This window comes from Mustelus asterias, chromosome 6 (assembly GCF_964213995.1).
Source record: "Mustelus asterias chromosome 6, sMusAst1.hap1.1, whole genome shotgun sequence".
Lineage (NCBI taxonomy): Eukaryota > Metazoa > Chordata > Chondrichthyes > Carcharhiniformes > Triakidae > Mustelus > Mustelus asterias.
The window spans coordinates 76,818,510-76,845,875 of NC_135806.1; the positions used below are offsets into that span (position 1 = coordinate 76,818,510).

General features: G+C 46.2%; 1 protein-coding gene across 3 annotated transcripts in view; it reads right to left on the reverse strand.

The window, feature by feature from the left end:
* Positions 1-27,366, reverse strand: part of LOC144494944 (casein kinase I) — a 232,760-nt gene that overhangs the window by 204,879 nt on the left and 515 nt on the right. For all 3 annotated transcript variants that reach the window (XM_078214585.1, XM_078214584.1, XM_078214583.1), the window contains exon 2: positions 19,225-19,641. In XM_078214585.1, coding sequence (XP_078070711.1) covers positions 19,225-19,381 — 157 coding nt within the window. In that variant the 5' untranslated portion in view covers positions 19,382-19,641. The remainder of the gene's footprint in view (positions 1-19,224; positions 19,642-27,366) is intronic.

Sequence of the window (27,366 nt, forward strand, 5' to 3'; positions counted from 1 at the left end):
TAAAGGGATGGTCAATGCTACAGAGTCAGCTGGTTTGAGCAAAGCTGACAGTCGGAGGAAAAAGCTAGAAATCATGTTTGCTCTCCAGGTAGACCAGAGAGTATTGAACAGTTTTGACAGAGGGGAGCAAGGCTTGGTGGCACTCAAGATGGTCTTGCCACATTTGGTGATGCACGGGGAGAGCAGATGTGCACCAGATACACCGAGGGATCAATCTGTTAAATGAGGGTTGTACCAGGACAAATCACCAGGAGTGGCGATAAAAGTTTCAGGAGGACAGGAGCAGCAAAGGTGGAATAAAGTGAGCAGATTAACAGCTGCAGAGCTACAATGGTAAACGCAGGGCCAAAGACCATGCAGCTCAAAACTGCATTTGTAAGCGACTTACAGGAAAAATCTTTCAGAGATACAAGGAAGTGGGGCTGGGTGAATGAAGGAAACTGAAGGATAAAAGAAGATGGTTGAAGATAACGTTTTCCTTGACAAAACCAATAGGAAGGTTATACAAGATGGCAAGATAGACGGGTGGTTGTGAATATAGACAATAGTTTATGTGGAGGGAGAGATTCAGGAAGGACAGGTGTGCAATGAAGTCATTCTCAGGTCTATTGAGAGAGAGATTGAAGTCAAAAGGAGGTTACGTAATGCAGGGTCAGGAAGGAAAAGAACAGGATATATCAATTGGTGAGAACCCCAGAGTAGCACCTGGGGCCAGTAGAAAATGAGAATTTTAAAAAGGACAGGCGAGAGGGGGATCAACCCAGGGAAGAGGGACTCGAGTTACATGGGTAGATTGAAGACACTGGGGCTGTTCTCCTTGGAGAAGAGAAGATTAAGAGTTGATTTGATAGAGGTATTCAAATTCATCAGAGGCTTGGACAAAGTAAATAGGGAGAAACTGTTCCTGTAGGTTGAAGGATTGAGAACTAGTGGGCACCAATATATGGTGATTGACAAAAGAAGCAATGGCAGCTGAAGGAAAAGCTTTTTTTCAAAAAGGTAGCAAGTGGTTCGGATGTGGAATACATAGTGTGGTGGAGGCAGATTCATTGCAGTTTTCAAAATTGGACCATTATGTGAAGAAAATAAAGATTTGCAGGGCTACAGGAGAAAAGGAAGGAGAGAACCGCACAGACAACAAGATGAGTGACCGCCGACTGTGCTAAGAGCATTCTATGATTTTATGAACAAGGTCAAGTACTCGAAGGGGAAAGTGGTAGCAGGAAAATAGGAAGAGGAAACAAAGATATATAATTTGGTCATTAGGCCCAATCAGCATTATGATTTGAGTAGGAAAGTTGCATGAAGTAGCAAGGCGCTGCCACCAGAAAGCAAAGCGTCTGTCAAGGGAAGACACCAATGCACTTATCTACAATTTAAAACAGTGGATTGTAAGGACCCTATTCACAAGTGAACAGACAGTCTTGAATGGAACACAGAAATAGACAGTGACTGTCGATCTACTGGCATAGTCCAAGGAAGCAGAATGGGAAGTAGGTTGGTGAATTATTCTCCAGTGGGCAGAAAAAGGGTGAGAGATAAAACTAGGGCAGTTGGGGGTTCTGCTGATGAGGACCCAGCCAAAGGTTCCTTAATTGGACCTTTGACAATGTCAAAAGCAACACAGACTAAGCTGTGAACTTACCAAAGAGGAATGCCAGCCTGGGGCAGCAGCAGGAGAAAGCAAGTTCAGACAAGAATCAAGCAGGAGGAAGAGATTTATTAGCAACATTTACCCACATAGTGCTAATTTTGAAATGCTCAATTGGCTGAAAAGCACTGGGGAAATCTGGAGCTCATGAAAAGGTGCTCTTTAAATGCAACTGTATTTTCTTTTAATTCATAAAATAATTTTGTTCTACAACTTCATTTGGTGAGATTAGAGTTACTACCCTTGACAACAAGGCAGAGCTTGACCAAGTGTGATATCAAGGAGACCAGTAAAATTGAAGTCAACGGGAATCAAGGAGAAAACTCTCCACCGGTTGAAGTCATACCTCGCACAACAGAAGATGGTTTTGGCTGTTGGAGGTCAATCATCTGAGTCCTGAGACATGACTGCAGGAGTTCCTCAAGGGAGAACCCGAGGCCCAGCCAACTTCAGCTGCTTTAATGACCCTCCTCCCATTCCTGGGTCAAAAGGCAAGATGTTCACTCATGATTGCAAAGTGTTCAGTTCTACTTGCAACTCTACATATACTGAAGCAATCCCATTCCTGCAAGCAGCAGGGCCTGAAGAATGTTCAGACTTGGGCTGATAAATGGCAAATGACATTTGTGCCACACAAGTGACAATCTCCAACCAGACAGAGCCCAACCATTAACTACTGACATTCAAAGTGACTACCATAGCTGAACCCCTCATCTATATCCTGGTGGTTCCCACAAACCAGACACGTATCTGGACCAGCCATATAAATAGTACAAGAGCACGTCTGAGATACAGAATTCTGCAGAGAGTAACTCATCATCTGATTCCCCAAAGCACAAGTCAGAAGTGAGCTGGAATACTCTTCAAACACAAGAAGCCCAACTTACTTGGAGGGTAAAAACACCCACTTGATTGACACCCCATTCATCACCTTGAACATTCACTTCCTCCACCACCAGTGCACAGTGGCTACAGTGTGTACCTTCTACAAGATGAACTACAGGAACTATTCAAGGCTTCCAAACTACAACTTTTATCACCTCGAAGGACAAACGCACCAGAATACAATCTATCATAAAGGATGCAATAAATGGGACACTGGTAGAAAACAGTCAGAATAAATAGGTTATTCCCCCATTGGCAGAGGGGTACTGCAGTGTTCAGCACTCGGGCCCAGCTGTTGACAATATGTATCCAATGATTGGACGTGGGGCTGATGCAGCATTTCCAAGTTTGTGGGTGACTCAAAGCAGGGTGGGAATGTGCATTGGGAGGAAGGTGCAAAGCAGCATCGAGAGAATAAGGATAGACTTTGTGAGAACAGGGCAGAAGGAATATAAATGTGGAAAAATGAGAGGTTATCCACTTTGGAAGGAGTATCAGATGCTAGGGTATTTCTTAAATGGAGAGAGATTACAAAGTGCAGACATACAAAAGGACCTGGGTGCCCTGATCAATAAATTAATGAAGGCTAACATGCAGATGCAGCAAATGATTAGGAATGCTAATAGTAACTTTCATTTCGAGGGTTTAAGGACAGGAGTAATGAGATGTTGCTTCAATTGTATAGAACCTTGAGGAGGCCACACCAGGAATAGTGTGTGTAGTTTTGGTCCCCTTAAGCAGGATATTATTGCCATATAGGGAGCGTTCAACAGACTTGTTCTCAGGAAGGAAGGACTGTCCCTATTAAGAGATTGGGGAAACTGGGCCAGAATTTCGAAGAATGAGAGGTGATCTCATTGAAACCTACAAAATAATTCAAGGGATTGACAGTACAGATGCAGGTCAGATATTCCCCCGCTTGGAAAGTCTCGAGCCAGGGGACACCATTGCAAATTAAGGGAGACACCACTTAGGATAGTTTTTTTTAAAACATAGGGTTGCGAATCTTTGTAATTCTCTACCCCAGAGGGCTGTGCAAGCTCAGTCATTGAGTCTGCTTAAAACAGAGAGTCATGATGTGGAGATGCCAGCGTTGGACTGGGGTAAACAGAGTAAGAAGTCTCACAACACCCAGGTTAAAGTCCAACAGGTTTATTTGGTAGCAAAATCCACTAGCTTTCGGAGCGCTTGCTGCTCCTTCGTCAGGTGAGTGGGAGTTCTGTTCACAAACAGGGCATATAAAGACACAAACTCAATTTACAAAATAATGGTTGGAATGCGAGTCTTTACAGGTAATCAAGTCTTAAAGGTACAGACAATGTGAGTGGAGAGAGCGTTAAGCACAGGTTAAAGAGATGTGTATTGTTTCCAGCCGGGACAGATCGTGAGATTTTGCAAGTCCAGGCAAGTCGTGGGGGTTACAGATAGTGTGACATGAACCCAAGATCCCGGTTGAGGCCATCCTCATGAGACTTCTTACTGTGTAAAACAGAGAGTGACAGATTTCTAAAGACCAGTGACAGAGGGGTGATATGGAGATAGTGAATGAAAAGGCAATGAAGTGGATGATCGGCAATGATCATATGGAATGGTGGAGCAAGCTCAGTGCGCTAAAAGGTCTCCTCCTGCTCCTATGTTCCTGACACCTGTAAGGTCCCCTCCAAGCTACAGACAATCCTGACTTTGAAACATATGGTCATCCCTTCACCATTGCTGGATCAAAAACCTGGAAGTCTTTACCCAACAGCACATACAGCTTCATGACAGACTGCAGAGGTTGAAGATGGAAGTTCACCACCATATTTGAGGGCAATTGGGGATGAGCAAAAAAACATTGGCCTTTCCACTGATACCCACAGCCTGAGAACGAATTTACAAAGCTGCCTCATAAGCTCACATAAAAGGGATGCATTATAGTGCTCAACAAGTTGCATTTATATTGCACCTTTAATATGAGGCAGACCAAGGCACTTCACAGGTGGGTTATCAACAAACTCTGACACCGAGACAAATAAAGTGATATTAGGGTTGACGGCCAAGCTCCTGGTAGGTTTGAAGCAGCATCTTAAAACAAAGTAGCAGCAACAACAATGAGGTTTAATGAAAGCTGAGGGGTAATGGTCATTGAGGCACAGCTACAAGAGCTATTAAAACTGGGGATGCTCAAGGGGATAGAATTAGAGGAGTGCAGACAACTCAGCATCGGAGAAAGTTATAGAGATTATGGAAGGGTGAGGTCAGAAAGACATTTAGAAACAAGGGGCAGTATGTTGACAAGCGTGTTAAGAAAATAACTGGGAATGTGGATCAAAATACACAGTGGTGAGGCATTTGAGGCAAGAGATTTAATCAGGAAAACCGATTTTGAGACAGAGGGTTTATACAGTACATTGTATGACTTCCGAGCACTTGATAAACAATTAAATACTCCTGAAATTTAATACTGATGAAGCTTTGGAGAGGTAGCACGTGGATGATAAATTACAAAAAACGACAAGGGTGAAGTCCAGAGGAAACAATTTAAGGAAATATAGTGACTGTAGACGGTTGGATAGAACCAGAAGTGGAACAGTACAATAGCATGAACGTGGAGCACGGAGGAAAGGCAGTAAAGGAGAACAACTGTCAAGTGTGGAAAAAGGGATAGAAAGCAAGGTCAACAACAAACCACAGTCAGAGTCAAGGACACGGCCCATCTAGCCTGCTCTGCCATTCAATAGGATTATGGCTGACCTGCTTCCCATATCCCTCAATTCCAAAAAAAAACAAATCCGTCTATCTCAGCCTGAAATGTATTCAACAATGGAGCATCCACAACTCTCTGGGGTAGGGATTCCAAAAATTCACAACGTTTTCAGTTCTTCCAAGTCCTCGATGATTGCTCTCCCCCATGTTTTAAATTTCCCCAACAGAAAACAGCTCCTCAGTGTTTATCCTAACAAACCCCTCAGAATCTTGTAGGTTTCCGTGAGATCACCACTCAATATAGCTCCAAATTACTTTGCCTTTCATCAGAGGACAACGCTCTCATCCCAGGGATCAGCCTCGTGAACCTTGACTGTTCCAACTATGATGCAAGTATATTCTCTGCTAAATATGGAGACTAAAACCACACACAGTATTCTAGATGTGGTCTCACCAAAACTCTGTACAGCTGTTTTGTCCTTGGACTCAATCCCCTTGCAATAAAAGTCAACATGCCATTCGCCTCCCCTGCATGTTAACTTGCGGTCCTTCTTCAAGCACACCCAAGTATCTTTGACAGTTACAGGTTTCACACCTTTTTAAAATATTTTGCTTTTCTATTCTTATGACCAAAGTGAATAACATCACTCTTCCCTAAATCATACTCCATGTCATCATCTTGTTGCCCGCTCACTTAGCTTGTCCAAATCTCTTTTTAAAAGCGAACAGAGGACAATTAAAAAAGCAATAAGGGGGAGAAGATGAAATATGAGTTTAAGGTAGCAAATAATATAAAAGATGATAGGAAGAGTTTTTTTTCAATATATAGAGGCAAAAATAGCCATTGAACCACTGGAAAATGAGGCTGGAGAAGTAATTATAGGAAACAAGAAATGGCAGAGGGACTAAATAGTTACTTTGCATCAGTCTTCACGGTGGAAGACACCAGTGGGATGCCAGAGCTCCAGGAGAATCAGGGGGAACAGTTGAGCGTAGTGGCCATCGCTAAGGAGAAGGTTCTGGGGAAACTGAAAGGTCTGAAGGTGGATAAATCACCTGGACCAAATGGACTACACCCCAGGGTTCTAAAAGAGATAGCTGAGGAAATTGTGCAGGCATTGGTGGTGATCTTTAAACAGCATTGCTGAAAATCAGAAATCCCAGGAATTAAGTATTACTCAGTTCCACAGTGACAGCACATTCATCAACAAAACCAAAGAGGAACTTTCTACAAGTGTGTGTGGATTTTCCCTTGAGAATGCTTCTCAGAATTGGGTCCCAGCTGCCATTTTTACTCTTCCATGGATCTCCTTGAAAATCCAGACCTATGGCCAGGAATTTCCAGCCTTGCCCCGGGGAATTCTCCCATGCTGGATCCAGTGAGCTATTCAAACCTTTGTGGGCTTCAGTGGCACTGGGGTTATAAAATTCCACCCTCGTATTTCAATGCCATTTGCTTCTTGTTTCAAAGAAATAATCTCATTTATTCAAATTGAAATTACACAAATTAGAATGGTGGAAATACCAGATTAACACCAATGTGTATAACATACACTCAACTTGATGTCGCAGGCTCCACCTATAATGAGTCAAAATGAGGGAGTATGAAGTGTTTTTATGAGAAGCATTCTCAAGGCAAAACCACATACGTTTATACAAAGTTCCTATATGCTTTTGTTGATAAATGTGCTGCCACTGTGGAACTAATATATACTTGATCAATGCTAACTGAATTTCACACAGTGCTATGATTGATCTACACAATCTAGGGCAGAGGACTTGGACAGAGAAAAATCAAAATCCTGCCAATATTTGTGGACTAGCTACAGGGTACATCAGGCTCAACTTGGTGCCATAGACTGCTGAACGACCTGCCACTCACTCATCTGCATGCATATACGGAAAACAATTAATTGCACAAGTTCAGGTATAAACTATGGAATTAAACGTAAGCAAAGAAAGGCAGTGATTGTGGGGAATGGGTGAAATTCATGGGACTTAAAAAGCAAAAATTGAATCAAATAAACATCTTGGAAGCAATGACTTCACCACTTGGTTACATGATTCTCCTCCGAACACCAGGCCATCCCATCAGGTGATATCCACAATTAAAATGAATGAATGTAAGCACAGTATTGAGGACCAAGCTCTCTCTCCTAACTCTCACTTTTTACCATGAGATAACAAATTGCAAAACGTGCACCAAGATTCACTGTGACCGGTTTATTGATTCAAGGTTGGCGATGTCAGCTTTCTCTCTGGTGATACAATAAGGGAGTGTGTCCAAACAAATGCACATTCCAAATGTTCACTTCTCAAATACACAAAGAGCAAATTGGTTCATAGAAAAAGGAGACATTCTGAAGTTACAATATCCATTCCTTTTCTACACTGAGGACAGTATTGAGTGGCGACAGCTCAATTTAAGGTTTTTGAACATCTTGACCAATCTCAGTTCTCACCGCATGAAAAATAATATGCGCTATTGCACAGAACCAGGTGTGCCAAAGCAGGTTCATTGCCAGTTGTCTCCTCCACCAGTTTCTGCACCTGCCTGCTTATCTGCCGCTGATGCCCTCATCCAGGATTTTAATCACCTTCGGACTCAATTATTCCAATGTTCTCCTGGATGGCCTCTTCCTTTCATCCTTCATAAACTGCAACACATCCAAAGCTAAGCTGCTCATATCTCAATGCACACTAAGACGCTTTCACCCACCATTCTGCTTGCCGACCGACAAAAGCTTCCAGTCCAGCAACGCAAATTTTAAATTCTTATCCTCTTCTTCAAACTGCTCCATATCGCTAACCTCCTTCACCCTTAGAAACCTCAGATCTCAGTGCTTCCTCAATTTTACACTTTGGAAGTTGTGTCTTCAGCTGCCTTGCCCAAGGTTCTGCAACCTGCAGCTCCAACATCTCATTTTTTTCTGGTTGGAACACATTGATACATGTGTTTATTGTCGGACTAACAGGCTAATCATGACACTGCACTTTACAATTTAAATTATTTAAAAGAAGAAATTTCATTGCGCTGAACATAAACCTACTTGAGTGGTATAGCTACATCATGGTTGAAAATTATATCCTTGGTTCGAGGAACATGTTTTATAGTATTATATTTCTATGAGTGCACGAGAAATTTTTCTGAATGTGCAATCAGAAGCCTTTCACTAAAGGCTTCTGATTGCACATTTTAGTGCCTTTTACTAATGAAATACAGTTCACCAGAGACACTTGCCAATTTGGTTCAGAAATGCCGAATTTCTATCTTGCAACTCTCAATAGATTTTATTTCAGGTAAATTTTTATAACAAGGGTTTCAGGTTAGAAAAAAAAGTTGAAGACGGCTAGCCTTGTGTAGAGGGAAAAACAGACAGCAAGTCAAAGAGAACGAGATTGTTCATGCCTTTTACTGTGTCTCAATGAGGCAAATCTTAAGGGAGGACAAGTGGAGGAGGAGGGGGCTATGGGGCTTTGGCAGCATGGTGACACAATGGTTAGCACTGCTGCCTCAAAGTTTCAGGGACCCGGACTGAATTCTGGCCTCGGGGTCAGTGTGTGTGAGAAGTTTGCATGTTCTCCCAGTTTCTGCGTGGGTTTCCTCCAGGTGCTCCAGTTTCCTCCCACAGTACAAAGATGTGCAGGTTCAGTTGACTAGCTATGCCAAAATTGCCCCCTAGTGCCTGAGGGATTAGCGGAGTTTCGGGGATAGGGCCTGGGTGGGATTGTTGTTACAGCCTCGATGGGTTGAACGGCCTCCTTCTGTTCTGTAAGAATTTTATGACAGCAGCTAGCTGAAAGCACAACTATGAATGACATCAAAAACGGATAGGAGGGGTACATGAGGGAAAAATGTTTGGGTGGGTTTATATAGAACATAGAACATTACAGCGCAGAACAGGCCCTTCGGCCCACGATGTTGCACCGACCAGTTAAAAAAAAAAACTGTGACCCTCCAACCTAAACCAATTTCTTTTCGTCCATGAACCTATCTACGGATCTCTTAAACGCCCCCAAACTAGGCGCATTTACTACTGATGCTGGCAGGGCATTCCAATCCCTCACCACCCTCTGGGTAAAGAACCTACCCCTGACATCGGTTCTATAACTACCCCCCCTCAATTTAAAGCCATGCCCCCTCGTGCTGGATTTCTCCATCAGAGGAAAAAGGCTATCACTATCCACCCTATCTAAACCTCTAATCATCTTATATGTTTCAATAAGATCCCCTCTTAGCCGCCGCCTTTCCAGCGAAAACAATCCCAAATCCCTCAGCCTCTCCTCATAGGATCTCCCCTCCATACCAGGCAACATCCTGGTAAACCTCCTCTGCACCCTCTCCAAAGCCTCCACATCCTTCCTGTAATGTGGGGACCAGAACTGCACACAGTACTCCAAGTGCGGCCGCACCAGAGTTGTGTACAGTTGCAACATAACGCTACGACTCCTAAATTCAATCCCCCTACCAATAAACGCCAAGACACCATATGCCTTCTTAACAACCTTATCTACTTGATTCCCAACTTTCAGGGATCTATGCACACATACACCTAGATCCCTCTGCTCCTCCACACTATTCAAAGTCCTCCCGTTAGCCCTATACTCAACACATCTGTTATTCCTACCAAAGTGAATTACCTCACACTTCTCCGCATTAAACTCCATCCGCCACCTCTCGGCCCAACTTTGCAACCTGTCTAAGTCTTCCTGCAAACTACGACACCCTTCCTCACTGTCTACCACACCACCGACTTTGGTGTCATCAGCAAATTTGCTAATCCACCCAACTATACCCTCATCCAGATCATTAATAAATATTACAAACAGCAGTGGCCCCAAAACAGATCCCTGAGGTACACCACTTGTAACCGCACTCCATGATGAATATTTACTATCAACCACCACCCTCTGTTTCCTATCCGCTAGCCAATTCCTGATCCAATTTCCTAGATCACCCCCAATCCCATACATCTGCATTTTCTGCAGAAGCCTACCATGGTGAACCTTATCAAACGCCTTACTAAAATCCATATATACCACGTCCACTGCCTTGCCCCCATCCACCTCCTTGGTCACTTTCTCAAAAAACTCAATAAGGTTAGTAAGGCACGACCTACCTGCCACAAAACCATGCTGACTATCACCTATCAATTCATTACTCTCCAAATAACTATAAATCCTATCCCTTATAATTTTTTCCAACATCTTGCCGACAACAGAAGTGAGACTCACCGGTCTATAATTCCCGGGGAAGTCTCTGTTCCCCTTCTTAAACAATGGGACAACATTCGCTAACCTCCAATCTTCTGGTACTATACCAGAGGCCAACGACGACCTGAAGATCAGAGCCAGAGGCTCTGCAATCACTTCTCTTGCCTCCCAGAGAATCCTTGGATAAATCCCATCCGGACCAGGGGATTTATCTATTTTCAGACCCTCCAGAATATCCTGCACATCCTCCTTATCAACTGTAATACTGTCTATTCTACTCCCTTGCAACCCAGTGTCCTCCTCAGCTATATTCATGTCCCCTTGCGTGAACACCGAAGAGAAATATTGGTTCAATGCTTCACCAATCTCCTCCGGTTCCACACATAACTTCCCTCTGCCATCTATAACTGGCCCTAAACTTGCCCTAACCAACCTTCTGTTCTTGACATACCTATAGAACGCCTTAGGATTCTCTTTAACCCTATCCGCCAAAGTCTTCTCATGTCCCCTTTTAGCCCTTCTAAGCTCGCTCTTCAACTCCCTCTTAGCCAATCTAAAGCTTTCTAGTGCACTACCCGAGTGCTCACGTCTCATCCGAACATAAGCCTCCTTTTTCTTTTTAACCAACAAAGAAACTTTTTTGGTGCACCACGGTTCCCTAGCCCTACCAATTCCTCCTTGCCTGACAGGGACATACCTATCACAGACTCGCAGTAGCTGCTCCTTGAAAAAACTCCACATGTCGGACGTTCCCAGTCCCTGTAATCTCCTAGTCCAACCTATGTTTCCTAATTCTCTCCTAATAGCCTCATAATTACCCTTCCCCCAGCTAAAACCATTGGCCCGAGGTTCATGCCTATCCCTTTCCATCACTAAGGTGAACGTAACCGAATTGTGGTCACTATCACCAAAATGCACACCAACTTCCAAGTCTAGCACCATATGACAAGATGTGGCTACAGAAGTATGAAGGAGAAAGGCCATGGAGAGATTTGAAGGGCCTCGGGTTTTAACTTGGATGCGCAAGTGCAAGGCTGCGGCAGCAAGCATCAAGTTGCCAACGTGTGGCCGAGGCCATTTTAATTTCAGGGTCTTATTTAAATAGACAAGACCCAAATCCCACCCAAACCCAAAGCTGCCAGGTTGGTAGGTGGCCAACCAAGCACTGCCATGGAGCAGAGGAGCAGGAAATTCTTCCTTCTAGCACACAATGAAACCTTTCCAAAAATAAAACACCGCCAACCCTATTTTAAGCCTGCTGCTCATTTACAACCAGTGCTCCTCACAAAGCTACAACCAGGTAGACCAAACGTGGAGGCTGAGTGTTAATTAGTCAAGATGGTCAGGAGTGCCGACAGGGGACAGAGCCTCAAGGCTGAAAACAAAATGTTAAGAGGCACAAAAATCATCCAGGTGAGATGCATCAATCACTCCTAATGTTTCAACCCATTCGTACCGAGTGACTGCTGACTGGATGGCAAGATCTAGCCCCTTACTGAAGCCACCACAACTGGATTTCGGTTCCTCACATTCCCCCTCCCAACCAGCACAGTGGTGTTATGATCCATCTTGTGATCACAGCTCACCCTCTTCCTGCACATGACCCTTCTTTTTCCAACCCTCTCACTTTTGCTTTAAAATTTTCATTGTCCTCAACTAAAGCTCCATCCCATGTTTCTTACAAAATATCCTCCCTCACTGTGCTGAACAACTCTTGATGCTCAATTATAGTTCTGTGCTCAACTCACACTCTTCTCCAATTTTACTTCCTGGCCCTCAGTAAACCCTCTCTACCTCCACAGAAACTCAGATCCATATTGACAGCCTCATTGCCACCTCTCAGGACAAGCCTACCACAGGCAAGTCATCTACAACCACATACTTGTTCCTCTCATCACCCACATTCCCCTTCAACATCCTTGGAAACACTCCGTCTCAAGCTACTAACTACAATTTCAAACACTCTACTGTCTAACTTTTCATCTTCTATTGTTCCTGATGCTCAAGTCTATGTGGCACACAGCTGGTTCAGTCGTTCATCACCAGACCTTGCAAGACCACATCGAAACTCACTCCCCTCTCCACTCATAACCCTTGTTTTCTTTCCTCCATTACCAAGCATATCATTAAATCCTTCTCCTCATGCCCTTAAAAACCATAAAGAACTCATGACTTTGTCGTCAAAGTTGCAGCCAGTCAACTGCTTCCTCCCAGCTTTAGTCTTACTGACCAAGCGAAACTCTCTCCTGCCTTAGCCCCAAATCTACATCGCAACCCATCTCCTCAAGAGCTTGTCTCATCTAGGAGACCGACTGTCTACTCTTTTGATACCATTCCCACTAATCATCCAACTATTCCTCCTGTTCGGTGCTAGCTCTGATACTGTCCCTCAAACATGGAGGTGATGGTGGATTTCAATCTCCAAACTTGTTGGCCTTTCTAACCTTCCAAACTACTGGCCCATCTGCAATCTCGCTTCCTTCTCCAAAGTCTTAGCATATTCTGTCACAACCAAAACATTTTCACATCAGCCAAACTCAAACCAAGTCTCAAATTACACAATCCGTGAACATGATTACAACGCAGTTTCTGGGCTTCTCTTCAGCCTCTTGACAATCGACCATACTTCACCCTTGGACACGCCTCTTCTCATGCGAAACCAGTAGGACAGTCCTCAATTAGTTTCATTCTTAGCTATTTGATTGCAAGCAGAGCATTTCCAGCAGTGGCTTCTCATATCACCAAACATTTACATGCAGTGTCCCACGATCATCTGTTTTTAGTCCAGTGATCTTCATCTACATAAATGCCTCTTGACATCACCTTCAATTCGAAGGTCAGCTTCCACGTTTTGCAAATTCACCACCATCTCTCTCAATCCTTCTATTACACCCTGCCTGTTGTCAGACTAGTCATCCAACATCCAGTCCTGGTTAATCCACAGTTTATTCTGGTTAAACATTGGGGAGACAGTGGCCACCACCTTTAGCATCGGCCACAGACTCTGTGCCATTGGCCTCAATTCCATCCTCTTCCTCAGACTAAACCAGACTATTTGCAGCACGGGCATCTTGTCGCCCTGAACTGAGCTCCTGTTCTTATTTCCTCTCCATTTTCCACACTACACGTGTGAAGCACCTCAAGACAAGTTTTCTATTTTAAGTTTGCAACATAAATGCAAATTTTGCTTGTGACAACAGCAGTAGGATGTGTTATAATAGGCTAAATAAGCAGGAAAATAAACTTCACTACACTTCAGGAGGAGCCTGAGCAAAGATCCATTTTACTGACGAAGCAAAGTCAAATGTTTAATTTTCTCTGGAGGTTTCAAGAACACTTGAAGGATATTGCTTCATAGCAGAGATTTCAGATACCATCAAGCACTTCTGCTCTAACCAGGACCTTTCCTAATATGGCAATGAAGAGCTCTGTGCCATTTTACACACCTGCTGAAACTTGATGTGAGCAGCACTATTCTATCCAGGACATGTACACTAACTCGCATTTATCTCGAAGCTTTATGTAATAGTGTCCTCAATTGCGTCACAGGAACATTACCAAAACAAAATTTGTCACCAAGCCACAGAAGGCAGTATCAAGGGTACCAAGAGTTTGATCAAAGAGATAGATCATCAGGATGGTCTTAAAGGAGGAAAGAAGGCTGAAAGGAAATTCCTAGGCTTATGGCCTTGGAATGGAAGGTACAGCCACCAACGGTGGAGCAATTAAGACCAAGGAAGCACAAATGGCCAGAATTGATGCAACTCAGGTATCTGAGGATTGTAGGACTAAATAAAAATTATAGAGATAAAGAGGAGAATAAGGCTAGGGAAGGATTGAAGACAAGGACTTTAAAAAAGAACAAAGGTGTTGCTTAACCTTTGTAGGTCAGCGAGCACAAATGACGAGTGAGCACGACAGGCACAGTTTTGACTAATTTCAAGTTGGCCAAGGTTAACCAATGCAAAGATAATAAAGACTTCAATGGAGGGTTTCAGCAGCAGAGGAATTGGTGTAGGGGCAGAGTCAGACAACATTATGGCAGGAAACAGGCAGTCTTAGTGATAAAACGGATTTGTGGTTGGAAGCCCATCTCAAGGTCAAATCAGCACCAAGTTTGCAAACAGCCCGATTCACTACCAGACAGCAGCCAGAGGGGGGGGAATGGTGTTGATGGTTAGCAAACAGAGCTTGTGACAATGACCAAAATCAATAGCTTCAGTCTTCCTAGTATTTAGATGGAGGAAATTTCTGCTGATGCAGTACTAGATTCTAGATAAGCAGTCGGATAATTTAACGCCTAGAGTCCTGTAAAGCAGTAGAGAAGTGGTGGTGAGGTAGAGTTGGGTTTCATCAGCATACATGTGAAAGCTAACACTGCTTTGAGTTGTTGTCGCTGAGTGGCAGCATGCATAAGAGAAAAAGGAGGGGGCAAAGGTTAAACCCAGGTAAAGATAAATCCAGAGGAAATTGTGTTCAAGTGAGAAGAGAAGCCATTGCAGATAATGAGCTGGCTATGTTTCAATTGTTGCAGTCACACCCAGCCAAATAATGCTGGAGAGACTTTGTGGATAGTAACAATTCTCCTCCAAAGAGACCATTAACTTTTAAGGAGAAATCCAAATTTCCTACGTGATTACAAGTTTTAAGACTTTTATTTTAACAAGAAGCAATGTTATTTCATGGGCACCTTGCATTCTCAACTACAGGAAAGAACATTCCCCATATTGATCATACTGTCTCCTAAGTAGACGCTCCATTCTACCGGAACCAGTCCCAAATGACTCTCAGCACCAGAGGGTTTACTTACATTATTTTCCTTTCCCAGCCTCATGACACTTAAATCACAGCAAGGGTAATCCAGAGATTTACCCTCCAGCTCAAGATAAGCAAATCCTACAGCCCAATTTTATGTGGTCTCTTCAATCGGAGTGCAAGCTCCTACCCACATTCCTGAGTGATGGGCCATTAAGACCTACTGCCATGAACTGCTCCCTCTCTTTTAACTGTCCCAGCAGAATGACTTATGAAATCCAAGGACATCTTTTAGGGAACGTTGCTATCCAATTCCTAATGCCTTTTTTGCACCCTTCTTCCTCTCAAAGGCCACGTCCATGGCAACCTGAATCACATGGGCTTTGTATCCAAGTAGAAATGCTCATTAACTTTCCTTTAGACCCAACTTCATTCAATCTTGAAAATAAATGGACGGACAAATTAAAATAGACATTTATAAAACTCAACATTAATACCTTCCTTGGACTTGAAACCAACAGTCTATCCATGGCCAACATTTGCCATTGTTGACTAGCGTGAACATCTTGCACTTGCAAGAAGGATGAGGAGGGATAGTTTATAGTGGTCACCATCACAAAGAATGCCTTTTGAACATGAAGAGCCATTTCAGCACTACGATGGGATAATGTTGTAGGGATTCAACCTTGATGGAATTGGAGAGAAATTGGGTATGGATTTGGGAAATGATAACACATTCAAGGTTTAAAAGTTATGGAGAAAAAGGGGCCTGTTTTAAATTAATTTTAAAATGCCTTAACCGTATTTTACCCCAAGGCAAGTTTTAAAATTTGGCATTAAGTTTAAGGCTAGGAATTTCACAATCATAAAAAGTACATAATAGATCAGCCCTTCAACATTGCATTTATTCAAATCTTCACATAAATAAACGTATTTATACCCACTAAAATTAGATTTTCTAATCAACAGAGACCATTATCAGAACTCTCTGCCATGTCTTGGCAAAAATGTAATCCATGGTTGAAATGACCAGAAACAAATCCAACATACCCAGCCATATTTAGTCAGAAACCTACTAAGCAGAGACAAGAAAAGGAATCGGATGGAATCTAAACTACTAACATGCAATAAATTTCACATTAAGAAAAAAAGCAAATGTTAAACTTGTGAACAAATATTCTCAATTTTCCTTAAAGTTTTTCAAAGTTTATTAGTCACAAGTAAGGCTCACATTAACACTGCAATATTCCACTAGTCGCCACACTCCGGCACCTGTTCGGGTCAAGGTACCTAACCAACATGCCTTTCAGACTGTGGAAGGAAACCAGAGCACCCGGAGAAAACCCACGCAGACATGGAGAGAATATGTAAACTCCACACAGACAGTGACCCAAGCCGGGAATCAAACCCAGGTCCCTGGCGCTGAGAGGCAGCAGTGCTAACCACTGTGCCACCACAAAAAGTAAAAAAAGCAAATTCCACACCAGTTGTCATTGTGGCCCTCAATTAGGGCTATGAGCCCAGAACCACAAGTAACTAGGTTGACTCTGCCAACATCAATTGCATATTGATCGGTCTGCTGTTAATGGAACAGTGTAGGCTAGATTTTAAAAGAAGTTTGGCTCTGGCAGGTCAAAAAACCCTGAGCTACCCGATATGTCACCTCCCTTGAACTCCCACCCCTAACAATCACCTCTCTGAAGAATAGAGGAGGAGGACATCTATGGCATCACATCTATTTCCAGGATCGTATCTCCCCCTTTGCTTTCAAAAACCATGTCTCTGACCTCAATGTGCAGTCACATTGCTGCAACAGGCAAAGGTCCATTATCAATATTTCCTTAAATCAGGAGTTTGTGTATGTGCGTACATAGATACATATATGTATGTGTGTAGATCTTAACCAAAGAAGGGCACAGTATTATATGTACGTGTGTACATCTTAACCAAAGAGGGGTGCAGTATTCTGCTACTGGGTATGGGTGTGACTGCTGAGGTTCGGAGCGTGGTGATAGCAGCACCCTAGTTGAGCTGGCTAGTTTGACAATTATCTTGTTTCTAGATTTGACCCTGGCTGCGGTTGTTTTTAGGTGTTCCCCGGAGGTCAGTTTTCTATCTAGCGTCATTGCAAGGTGCATTGGAGTTGGGCAGTGCTTTAACCTGTAGCCATTCACTTAAATGCACACCATGGAACATGATTGATTTTAAACTTAAGACGCAGCAATGCTCCAAATAGGTCTTATTCATCCTAAACAGATTATTAACAGAGCTTGATATTCTGATTTGGGATTTATCCACCAATAAAGCAGCAGCACTGGAAACAGCTTCCCCCAAACTCCAAAGCCACTGAATTTAAACACGATGAATTAAGCCAATAAAGAAAGAAATAGAAACAAAGAACTGACATGCTTGAACTTGATGACCTGATTGACAAAGCTGCTGGGCCACATACAGCGCAGGGGACAGGGATCAGTCTTGGCTCAGTGGTAGCACATTCATGCGCACATTGTGGTTCAAACCCACAGAAGAGGCTTGAGTACAAAGGCTAGGCTGACATGCCAATGCAGTACTGAGCGAATGCTGCACTATTGGAGATGCTCTTTTTGATTAATCTTTCATGTAATGTTGGTGACGCAGGATAGGCCAGCCTTATTTTACCAATCGCCAACTTCCCTTAAATGGAGCAGTTGGCTCAGCCATTTCAAAGGGCAGTTCAGATCCACAGTAATGTAGTTGACTCCGAAGTCATATGTGGACCAGACCTCACAAGGGTAGCAGATTTCTGTGCCGAGGCGCCAGTTGCTTCAAGTCGACAGAAAAGATTCATTGGTCCTGTTTCAAAGAAGAGCTGTGGTGTTTTCCCACATTATCCTGGGCCATATATATCCCTGAGCCAACAGCTGCTGTTTCTAGGATTTTGCTGTGTGCACATTGGCTGCCGCTGCTCGATTAATCTGACTTCCTTTCAGACACTCCCCCATTTTATTTCAGCACGAACAATAGATAATATGGGATAGTTTCATGTTTGCTGAGCTGGATGAAGACTGCTCAGATTTGACTTGCTTCAAGCCCTTGCAAACCAGAAAGCAACATTTTACTAATCCAGTTTGCATGGATGAATTTACTAACTCATGTGCATTCAATTTTCCTTTGACTAATTCTTCTCTAATTGTTTTCCATGCTTCAGATTTTGATCTACCCCATTGGATCTCCTAATTGCAAAGAAAGAGCTCATCTTTAGCCAATGCAGAAAACATATTTTGTCACTGATGCACCTGCAGGCCTGCAAGTATCCTTTAACACACTTCATCTTTCGTTATATCAGAAAAAACATAATGAAAATGTAATTTTGCCAGAAAGACAGGAACTGGTATATTTTCAATCCAACAATAGTAGATGTATTGGGCAGCCCACTTGCCCTTGAGGTCCCTAAGTGGCCAATTAAGGGGTGGGTGATTGTCAACACATGGCAAGGTCACCAGGGAAACCTTGCACCAAACAGATGCTTCCTCCCCTCCCCCACAAAATGATAATTGCTGTCCCTACTTGTCAACCCACACATCTGCCGATGACAGGCCCAGTCTGACTGGGTCTGGCAAAGCCACCCCCAAGTAATCTGGGGTCCAGCCTCCCAATGTTATTCATTGTGGGGAACTGCTGGAGTCCCAGTTATGGCCAACATTCCCGTTGGAGCTGCTGAGACTGGAGAGAGCCGGCCAACTGCTTGGCCAGCAGCTCTGGGAGGTGGCACAGCTCCTCGGGGACAGAATCCACAAACACAGGCAGTTCATAGCCCAACCACCATAAACCCTGGTTGTGGTTTCCCGGCAGGGCAGAGGCAAGCTCGCTACTGACTTTTTAAAGAAGGGGTGGCGGGGTCATTGTCTCCTCGAAGAATGTTATCCCAGTTTTCAAGTTCGAAAAGAAGTCATCTGGAAATTGAAAGTCCAAGTAATTGCAACATTTCAGTAATTGCTAGAAATTCAAGTCTTAAAAACGCATGTCAATATAATTGTGTATTTTAAGACTCTTACCTAATCTAAGTTCTCCAAAATTGCCACATCCTATCTTTTTTCCAACCCTGAAGTTGGGTCCAACCATTAAAACACCAGAACTGTGGGCACTGCGTCCACCACTCCTGCCCACTCTAGATCGTTCTTCCATTTTATCTTTATCCTTAGTTTTCTCCATAACGAGTTCCTGCTTGTGGCAATTTTCTGTATGTACTCGGTTATGCACTTTCAGACTGTATAGTTCCACAGCGGAAGCATCATTTGGAATAAAATCAGTGTGTAGCAGCACCGGCGTTTAATCACAGGCAGAGTATTCAAAAATCATTATTTTCATCCCATTCGCAAAAGCTTCCTTGGTAACAAAAACAACAATGAACAAATTCCACCATTTGGACAAGATATTCGTCCCAACTAGCGGCACACTCAATTGTTGAGGACCTGAAAAATAAAACAAAAGTGAGTTATTAAATCAGCATCATTACTTTGATAGTCAAAAGGTGGGAAGCAAACAGACGTAATGGTGCACACCAGCCATGAACATCTACACTGTCAATGACTTAAGCAGGCAGAGCAGCACATACTTTTCTCAAGAATATAAAGAGACCCACAAACCATCCAAGATCAAAACCAATACAGTAGAGACATCCTCCAAGAACAGAAGCATTCAATATACCCTGCCTTCAGCGAAACGCCAAGTTATTTGACTTGGGTATCTAATGTTCTTGCTAAAACAAGCAAAATATTGCCCATGCACACAAGAACGAACATTGTAATGCAGCGCATTTTACAAATGCTTGCAGTCTGTAAATAACTACATAATGAATCCCTTGTACCAATTGACTAAATATTTCCATCTCCAGAAACAAGTGCACCTTTGCACTTAATTTTAACAGCTCCAAGACCCACCCAATTTTGTTCAGCAGTTAAAATGTTCACAAAAAAAAGGATTCCCAGTCAAAGATTCTTTCTAAAGATCCTCTGCACGTATTAAGCAGAGCTGCAGGATGTTGCTTTATTTGAAATGTGTACAGACATCTAAAACCTGTCAACATGTCAGCCAAACAAGCCAACTAAACAAGCTTGCCGAGTGTCCTCGCTCACTGAGGAAGCAGTGACACTTTCAGAAGAGTTCTAACTCCTTAAGAGCTTGCAGCAGTTTGTTGATGAATCAACTTCTGTTGTGGCGGATGCTAACTAGTGCTTCCAAACATGAGTAAATTTCCACAACTCATCAGTTTCAAAAGCATTATTTTGGTTGGGATTAAAAGGAACTTGAAAATTCACAGTTTGATCATATTTGAGTGCAAGCCATTGAGCAAGAAAGAAGTCCGAATTAAAATCAACTTTGCAGGCTGTCGTCAAATTTCTTGCTGGAATTCTAATTATTTCAATAGGGTGGGTGTGTTAGAAATCAACAATTTGGGTGTCATTCAGATCAAGAACTTTTTGATAAAAATGAAGCTGAATTTATAAGATTCCCTGCTCCACTATCAGAATGTCTGGAACATCTTCCCGTGTTCTCCACTTGGATAAATCAATTCTAAATCTTTACGGTTCAAAATTGGAACTTTTCTACCTCTTGCACCTTACTACCAAGGTCATTCCCACCAATGAATTCGATATGAAACACACATTCACTCAACTATTTCATTACATGGAAAGCAAACATGTTGGGTAACTCAAATTCTATAGTAGGATTTTGTCACTTGTCATTTTCAAATTTCATTGGATAGCATTCATAAGTTCTGCACAAAGTTGAAAATCATACATCATAACCACGTGACGAGTTTGGAAGCTAAACATTCTTGTTGGGATTTACCATTTTTTTCAGCTTGGCATATAAATCAGTGGTTAAAATTGCTAGAAGTACCAAATAGTTTCCACACTAAAAAAAACACATGGAACAAATGCAGGAGGAGGGGGCAGAAAGGAAGCAGGGACTGCTGCCAGTCTATAAAGGCCAGTTCCTGAGGATCCTCGTTACTTCTTTATTTGATCTTGAATTGCATGTATAACCGTGGCTCCGTACTCACTTCCTCGTTGTCAGTGTTAGGTTACCTGCCAAAAACAGTTTTTAGTGTTATGTTACCTCCCCAAAAACAAACTCATGCTCTCGCTCTCTCTCACACACACACACAAAACCACAACCCACCAGCACAGTAACAAAAGCATCAGTTCAAGTGCAGAAGCTACTGTGACATCTTCTCCTCCGCCACTGCTGCCTCCGTCACGGAGCCATTTGGAAGGAAACTGCTTGGAATCCACAAAAACATCAGATTTATTTAGTTTGGTTGCAGCCGGAAGAAAATTTTAAAATATTTTTGTATCCGACAATTTGATCTGCCCATCAATTTTCTTACCCAGTGACATTTTAAAATCACCTTGAAAATAACCAGAGGAAATAGAATAATGAAAGGCAAGTATAGCATCCAAGGTTTTAATTGCTCGTCAAATACAGGTTTAATGAATAAGAGCCCCATTGTGAAGTAGCAACATGTGGCTGTGAGATTTAGGTTGATAAAACTAAACACCATTGATGAATGTTGCAGGAGAAACACAGAAGAATCAAGTCACTCTCTCATACACCAGTCTGTTTACAAAGAAAATCCCCTGGTGGCTCAGAATGTCAATGCACCTTCTCGTGTGATATTGAGCCAGGTTGGCAATGTTCCAACTTGCTTCAGCACACCTGGGGCAGGAGTAGCAACACTACTTGGGGACTGGAAAAGTACACGTCAACACAAAGAGGACATGCTCAACTCTGATGTCTCTCATGATTTAATCTTTTACCAACAGTGACTGTCCCAATCTCCCGATAAGGAATGACCACTTGAATACTGTTTTGTTCATTTACAGGATGTGGGCATTGCTGGCTGGGCCAGCAGTCATTGCCTATCCCTAATTGCCATTGAGGTAGCCTCAGCGTCCATTGAAATATTTCCTCATATGATTCAACTTCTTCAAGAGGAGGAGGAGAGAAAACTAGATGTGAAATGCTGCTTGAAAGTGCCCAACAGCCTTTGTCCATGAACTGCAATCAAGTAAGCAAGGAAAAACTTTTGAAGTATCCATATAGCACAATCTATTATTTTAGTACGGCAGATTTACTTAACTGTATATAAAATGCGTGTTCACTCCTTTTCACATTAATAGCACCACATTTAATTTTGTACTAAATACACTGGAAAATGCTGGAATATGAAATGACCTAAAGCTAATATCTTTCACTACAAGGTTAAGAATCCATAATACTTACTATTAAAAAAGATTAATTCATCAACAAGTTAATTCATCAGTGGTCAGTTCAATTACATATTTATTTGGTAAACCAAAATAAAGCATTGTCCAGCATGCTGTGGCATGTGGTGCAATTCCTGTCTGTACATTCTTGGACAAAATATTCCCTTTTCAAGTGGCAACACAAAGCAACAACTTTAAATATGCCAATCGGCTCATGTCCCTCTGCACACTATTTTTAATGAATGTTCACACTTAAATCAAAACAAAAGATGCTGGAAAATCTCAGCAGGTCTCGCAGCATCTGTGGAGAATGAATAGCGCGAATGTCTCACCCAGACTTGAAAGGTTGGCTCTATTCTCTCCACAGATGCTATCAGACATGCTGAGATTTTCCAGCATTTTCTGTTTTTGTTTCAGATTCCAGCATCCGCAGTAATTTGCTTCCATGTTAACACTTAAGTACTGTGTTAACAAACATTCATCCAACAAACAAACACCTGATCATGTTCTACTTCATAAATAGTTGCAAGACAGCATGAACAAAAACGAAAAAGAATACATCAACAATCCTGTCAAAACAGCAACAATTTTTATAACAAACAATTCAAGCCTTTGTTCCTCACCCAAATTCTCAACTTCAATAAATACTTCAGAAACTTTCATGACTTAAACATAGAATACCTACAGTGCAGGAGGCTGCCATTTGGCCCTTGGCATCTGCACTGACAACAATCCAACCCAGGTCCAATGCCCATAACCCCACATATTTACCCTGCTAATGCCCCTGACACAAAAAGGGGCTTTTTTTTTTTAAGTATGGCCAATCTATCTAACCCGCACAACTTCAGATTGTAGGAAGATAAGCATGTGGGGTTACGGGAATAGGGCCTGGGTGGGATTGTGGTCGGTGCAGATTCAATGGCCCAAATGGCTTCCTTCTGCACTGTAGGGATTCTATGAAACTCGAACACCCAGAGAAAACCCACGCAGACAGTCACTCGAGGACGGAATTGAACCCGGGTCCCTGGCACTGCGAGGCAGCAGTGCTAACCACTGTGCCACCGTGCCGTGAGTAACATGGAACAACATTTTCACGAATTGAAGAAATTAAAATACAGAAGCCCAACTTCAAAATGCAGACTTCACTTTTACATGTTGATCACCTTACACAGCTCATTATTTTGCAGACTGTATATTAGTTATTCACTCTGGATTATCACTTGCCTGGGCCACCAATCGACGGGTCATCATACAACCTACCAAAGTGTGTGCTTCCTGATGGCTGCCTTTCAAGCCATCCTTCCTTCCACCAATTTAAAACCAAACCAATTTAAAACCAAATCAATCCTTCGCACAACATTCGCTTCTTTAAAATTATTCTTACTGTATCAGGATGGAAACATTGAATTTGTTGCCCTTTGTTCCACAACTTAACAACACCACCAAGACACTGACCTCACCAAATGCCCCTCAATCACAGTCACTTGATTTGGAAAGAAAGGAGGATGGAATCATTGCAAAAAAAAACCTCATTGAATATATTAATGGTGGTTTTGGAGGTCAGATAAACCGTCAGCAAATCGGGGCTGCAGAACGGCCTTCATGAATTGCAGAGCATATGTTACAAAAAAATATTGTTACATGAGTCATTACAAGGTATTAATTATTTCTCACAGCCTACAATATGAGCCCTTCAGTGAGATTACACAGTCTCATAACCAACTGCTTATTATTCACCATTTAATATGTGTGGTCTGAAAAGAACAGGCCATGGCCGGTCACAAAACAGGTTTTGTATCCAATGTGAGAGGCAGGCCTCAAGTCACCAGCAGCAAGCTCACTTGTTGAACAGAATAAATTATATTTCACAGTTGGCCAGACATCCTTCTAAATGCTCTTTGCTTTTACAACTCGGGAGGGCTAGCTTTGGCCAGCCAGCTCTGGGGAAGGCAGGCCCACGGAAAATTAAACATGTAACACAACAATTCCAGCAGCCCTGGTGCCAACGACCCCCCATTCGTGGGCTTGTGAGCAGCCAGAAAGGATAGGAAAGCACTGGTGAGTCCTTGCAGGCCTCAGTGCTACAAACCACCCTCTAAACTCCAGCATCAGATAAAAGACGAGCTGCTAACACCCTGCTTGCACACCCCAAACACAATCTCTTGCTGCTTTCTCTCCCTCCCCAGGTCTGTATTTACAAACATTGCCAAATCACAGGTTGTGTTGGGGGGAAACTGCAGCTTCCCCGACAATCATCACCAGAGGCTGCTGTCCCTCAGTGAGAACAAAAAGAGTGCTGCTGCACACACACCACACACACACACACAGCTTCCTCCTCATCCTCCCTGCATTAACAGGCAGTGCTGGAGATGTGCAGAGCAGCACCCACAGAGCACTGACACCCTGCAGACACCCCACAAGGGAGGGGGGAACTGGCTGCACAAAGCAATCAGAGGCACAACTCATTCCCAACCTCACTTATGTACTGCCTGATTTTTATTTGTCAGATATATTAAACAAGGAACTGGGGTAAATACACAGAGAAACACTGATACAGCAGCTTCCAGTCAGTGAGGGGAAAGGGGGGAATCTTTCCTTCCCACACTAACCTGCAGCCTCACAGCTTGTTAAAAGTTACACCATCACCAACTACAGATCAATCCAGATTCCAACCCTTGCCTGTGCCCCACCATGATCCAATTCCATAACCTGACAACAGCTCCCCAACCCAGCAGGGAAAAAGGTGGGATTGAAATGGGATGATGTGGAGATGGGAGGCAGAGAGAGAGAGAGGAGGGAGAAAGGAGCAGCTCCCCACTGTCCCCCCACCCCCTGCCCACCCCCACCCCCCTGCCCACCCCCCACCCCCCTGCCCCCCACACCACCCCCTGCCCCCCACACCCCCTGCCCCCCCATCACCCCCTGCCCCCCCCGCCACCCCCTGCCCCCCGCCACCCCCTGCCCCCCCGCCCCCCGCCACCCCCTGCCCCGCCGCCCCCCCCTGCCCCCCCGCCGCCCCCCCCTGCCCCCCCGCCGCCCCCCCTGCCCCCCCGCCGCCCCCCCGCCGCCCCCCCCTGCCCCCCCGCCGCCCCCCCCTGCCCCCCCGCCACCCCCCCCTGCCCCCCCGCCACCCCCCCACCCCCGCCCCCCCCCCCACCCCCTGCCCCCCCCCACCCCCCCCCACCCCCTGCCCCCCCCCCACCCCCCCCCCACCCCCTGCCCCCCCCCCACCCCCCCCCCACCCCCTGCCCCCCCCCGCCCCCACCACCCCCTGCCCCCCCGCCCCCCCCCGCCCCCACCACCCCCTGCCCCCCTGCCCCCCCCCGCCCCCCCACCCCCTGCCCCCCCCCGCCCCCCCACCCCCTGCCCCCCCCGCCCCCCCACCCCCTGCCCCCCCCCGCCCCCCACCCCCTGCCCCCCCCCGCCCCCCCACCCCCTGCCCCCCCCTCCCCACCCCCCGCCCCCCCCTGCCCCCCACCCCCCGCCCCCCCCTGCCCCCACCCCCCGCCCCCCCCTGCCCCCCACCACCCCCTGCCCCCCTGCCCCCCCTGCCCCCCACCACCCCCTGCCCCCCTGCCCCCCCCTGCCCCCCACCACCCCCCCGCCCCCCCCTGCCCCCCACCACCCCCCGCCCCCCCTGCCCCCCACCACCCCCCCGCCCCCCCCTGCCCCCCACCACCCCCCCGCCCCCCCCTGCCCCCCACCACCCCCCCGCCCCCCCCCTGCCCCCCCCCGCCCCCCCCTGCCCCCCTGCCCCCGCCCCCCCCACCCCCTGCCCCCCCCCGCCCCCCCACCCCCTGCCCCCCCCCGCCCCCCCACCCCCTGCCCCCCCACCCCCTGTCCCCCCACCCCCCCACCCCCTGCCCCCCCGTCCCCCCACCCCCCACCCCCTGCCCCCCCGTCCCCCCACCCCCCCACCCCCTGCCCCCCCACCCCCCCACCCCCTGCCCCCCCACCCCCTGCCCCCCCGCCCCCCTGCCCCCCTGCCCCCCCACCCCCTGCCCCCCTGCCCCCCCACCCCCTGCCCCCCCGCCCCCCCACCCCCTGCCCCCCCGCCCCCCCACCCCCTGCCCCCCCACCCCCCCACCCACTGCCCCCCCACCCCCTGCCCCCCCACTGCCCCCCCACCCACTGCCCACCCACCCACTGCCCACCCACTGCCCACCCCCCCACCCACCCCCTGCCCCCCCACCCACTGCCCACCCCCTGCCCCCCCACCCACTGCCCACCCCCTGCCCCCCCACCCACTGCCCACCCCCTGCCCCCCCCACCCACTGCCCCCCCCACCCACTGCCCCCCCCTGCCCCCCCACCGCCCCCCCACCCACTGCCCCCCCCTGCCCCCCCACCGCCCCCCCACCCACTGCCCCCCCACCGCCCCCCCACCCACTGCCCCCCCCCACCCACTGCCCCCCACCGCCCCCCCACCCACTGCCCCCCCCCTGCCCCCCCACCCACTGCCCCCCCACCCACTGCCCCCCCCTGCCCCCCCACCCACTGCCCCCCCTGCCCCCCCACCCACTGCCCACCCCCTGCCCCCCCACCCACTGCCCACCCCCTGCCCCCCCACCCACTGCCCACCCCCTGCCCCCCCACCCACTGCCCACCCCCTGCCCCCCCACCCACTGCCCACCCCCTGCCCCCCCACCCACTGCCCACCCCCTGCCCCCCCCACCCACTGCCCACCCCCTGCCCCCCCCACCCACTGCCCACCCCCTGCCCCCCCACCCACTGCCCACCCCCTGCCCCCCCACCCACTGCCCACCCCCTGCCCCCCCACCCACTGCCCACCCCCTGCCCCCCCACCCACTGCCCACCCCCTGCCCCCCCACCCACTGCCCACCCCCTGCCCCCCCACCCACTGCCCACCCCCTGCCCCCCCACCCACTGCCCACCCCCTGCCCCCCCACCCACTGCCCACCCC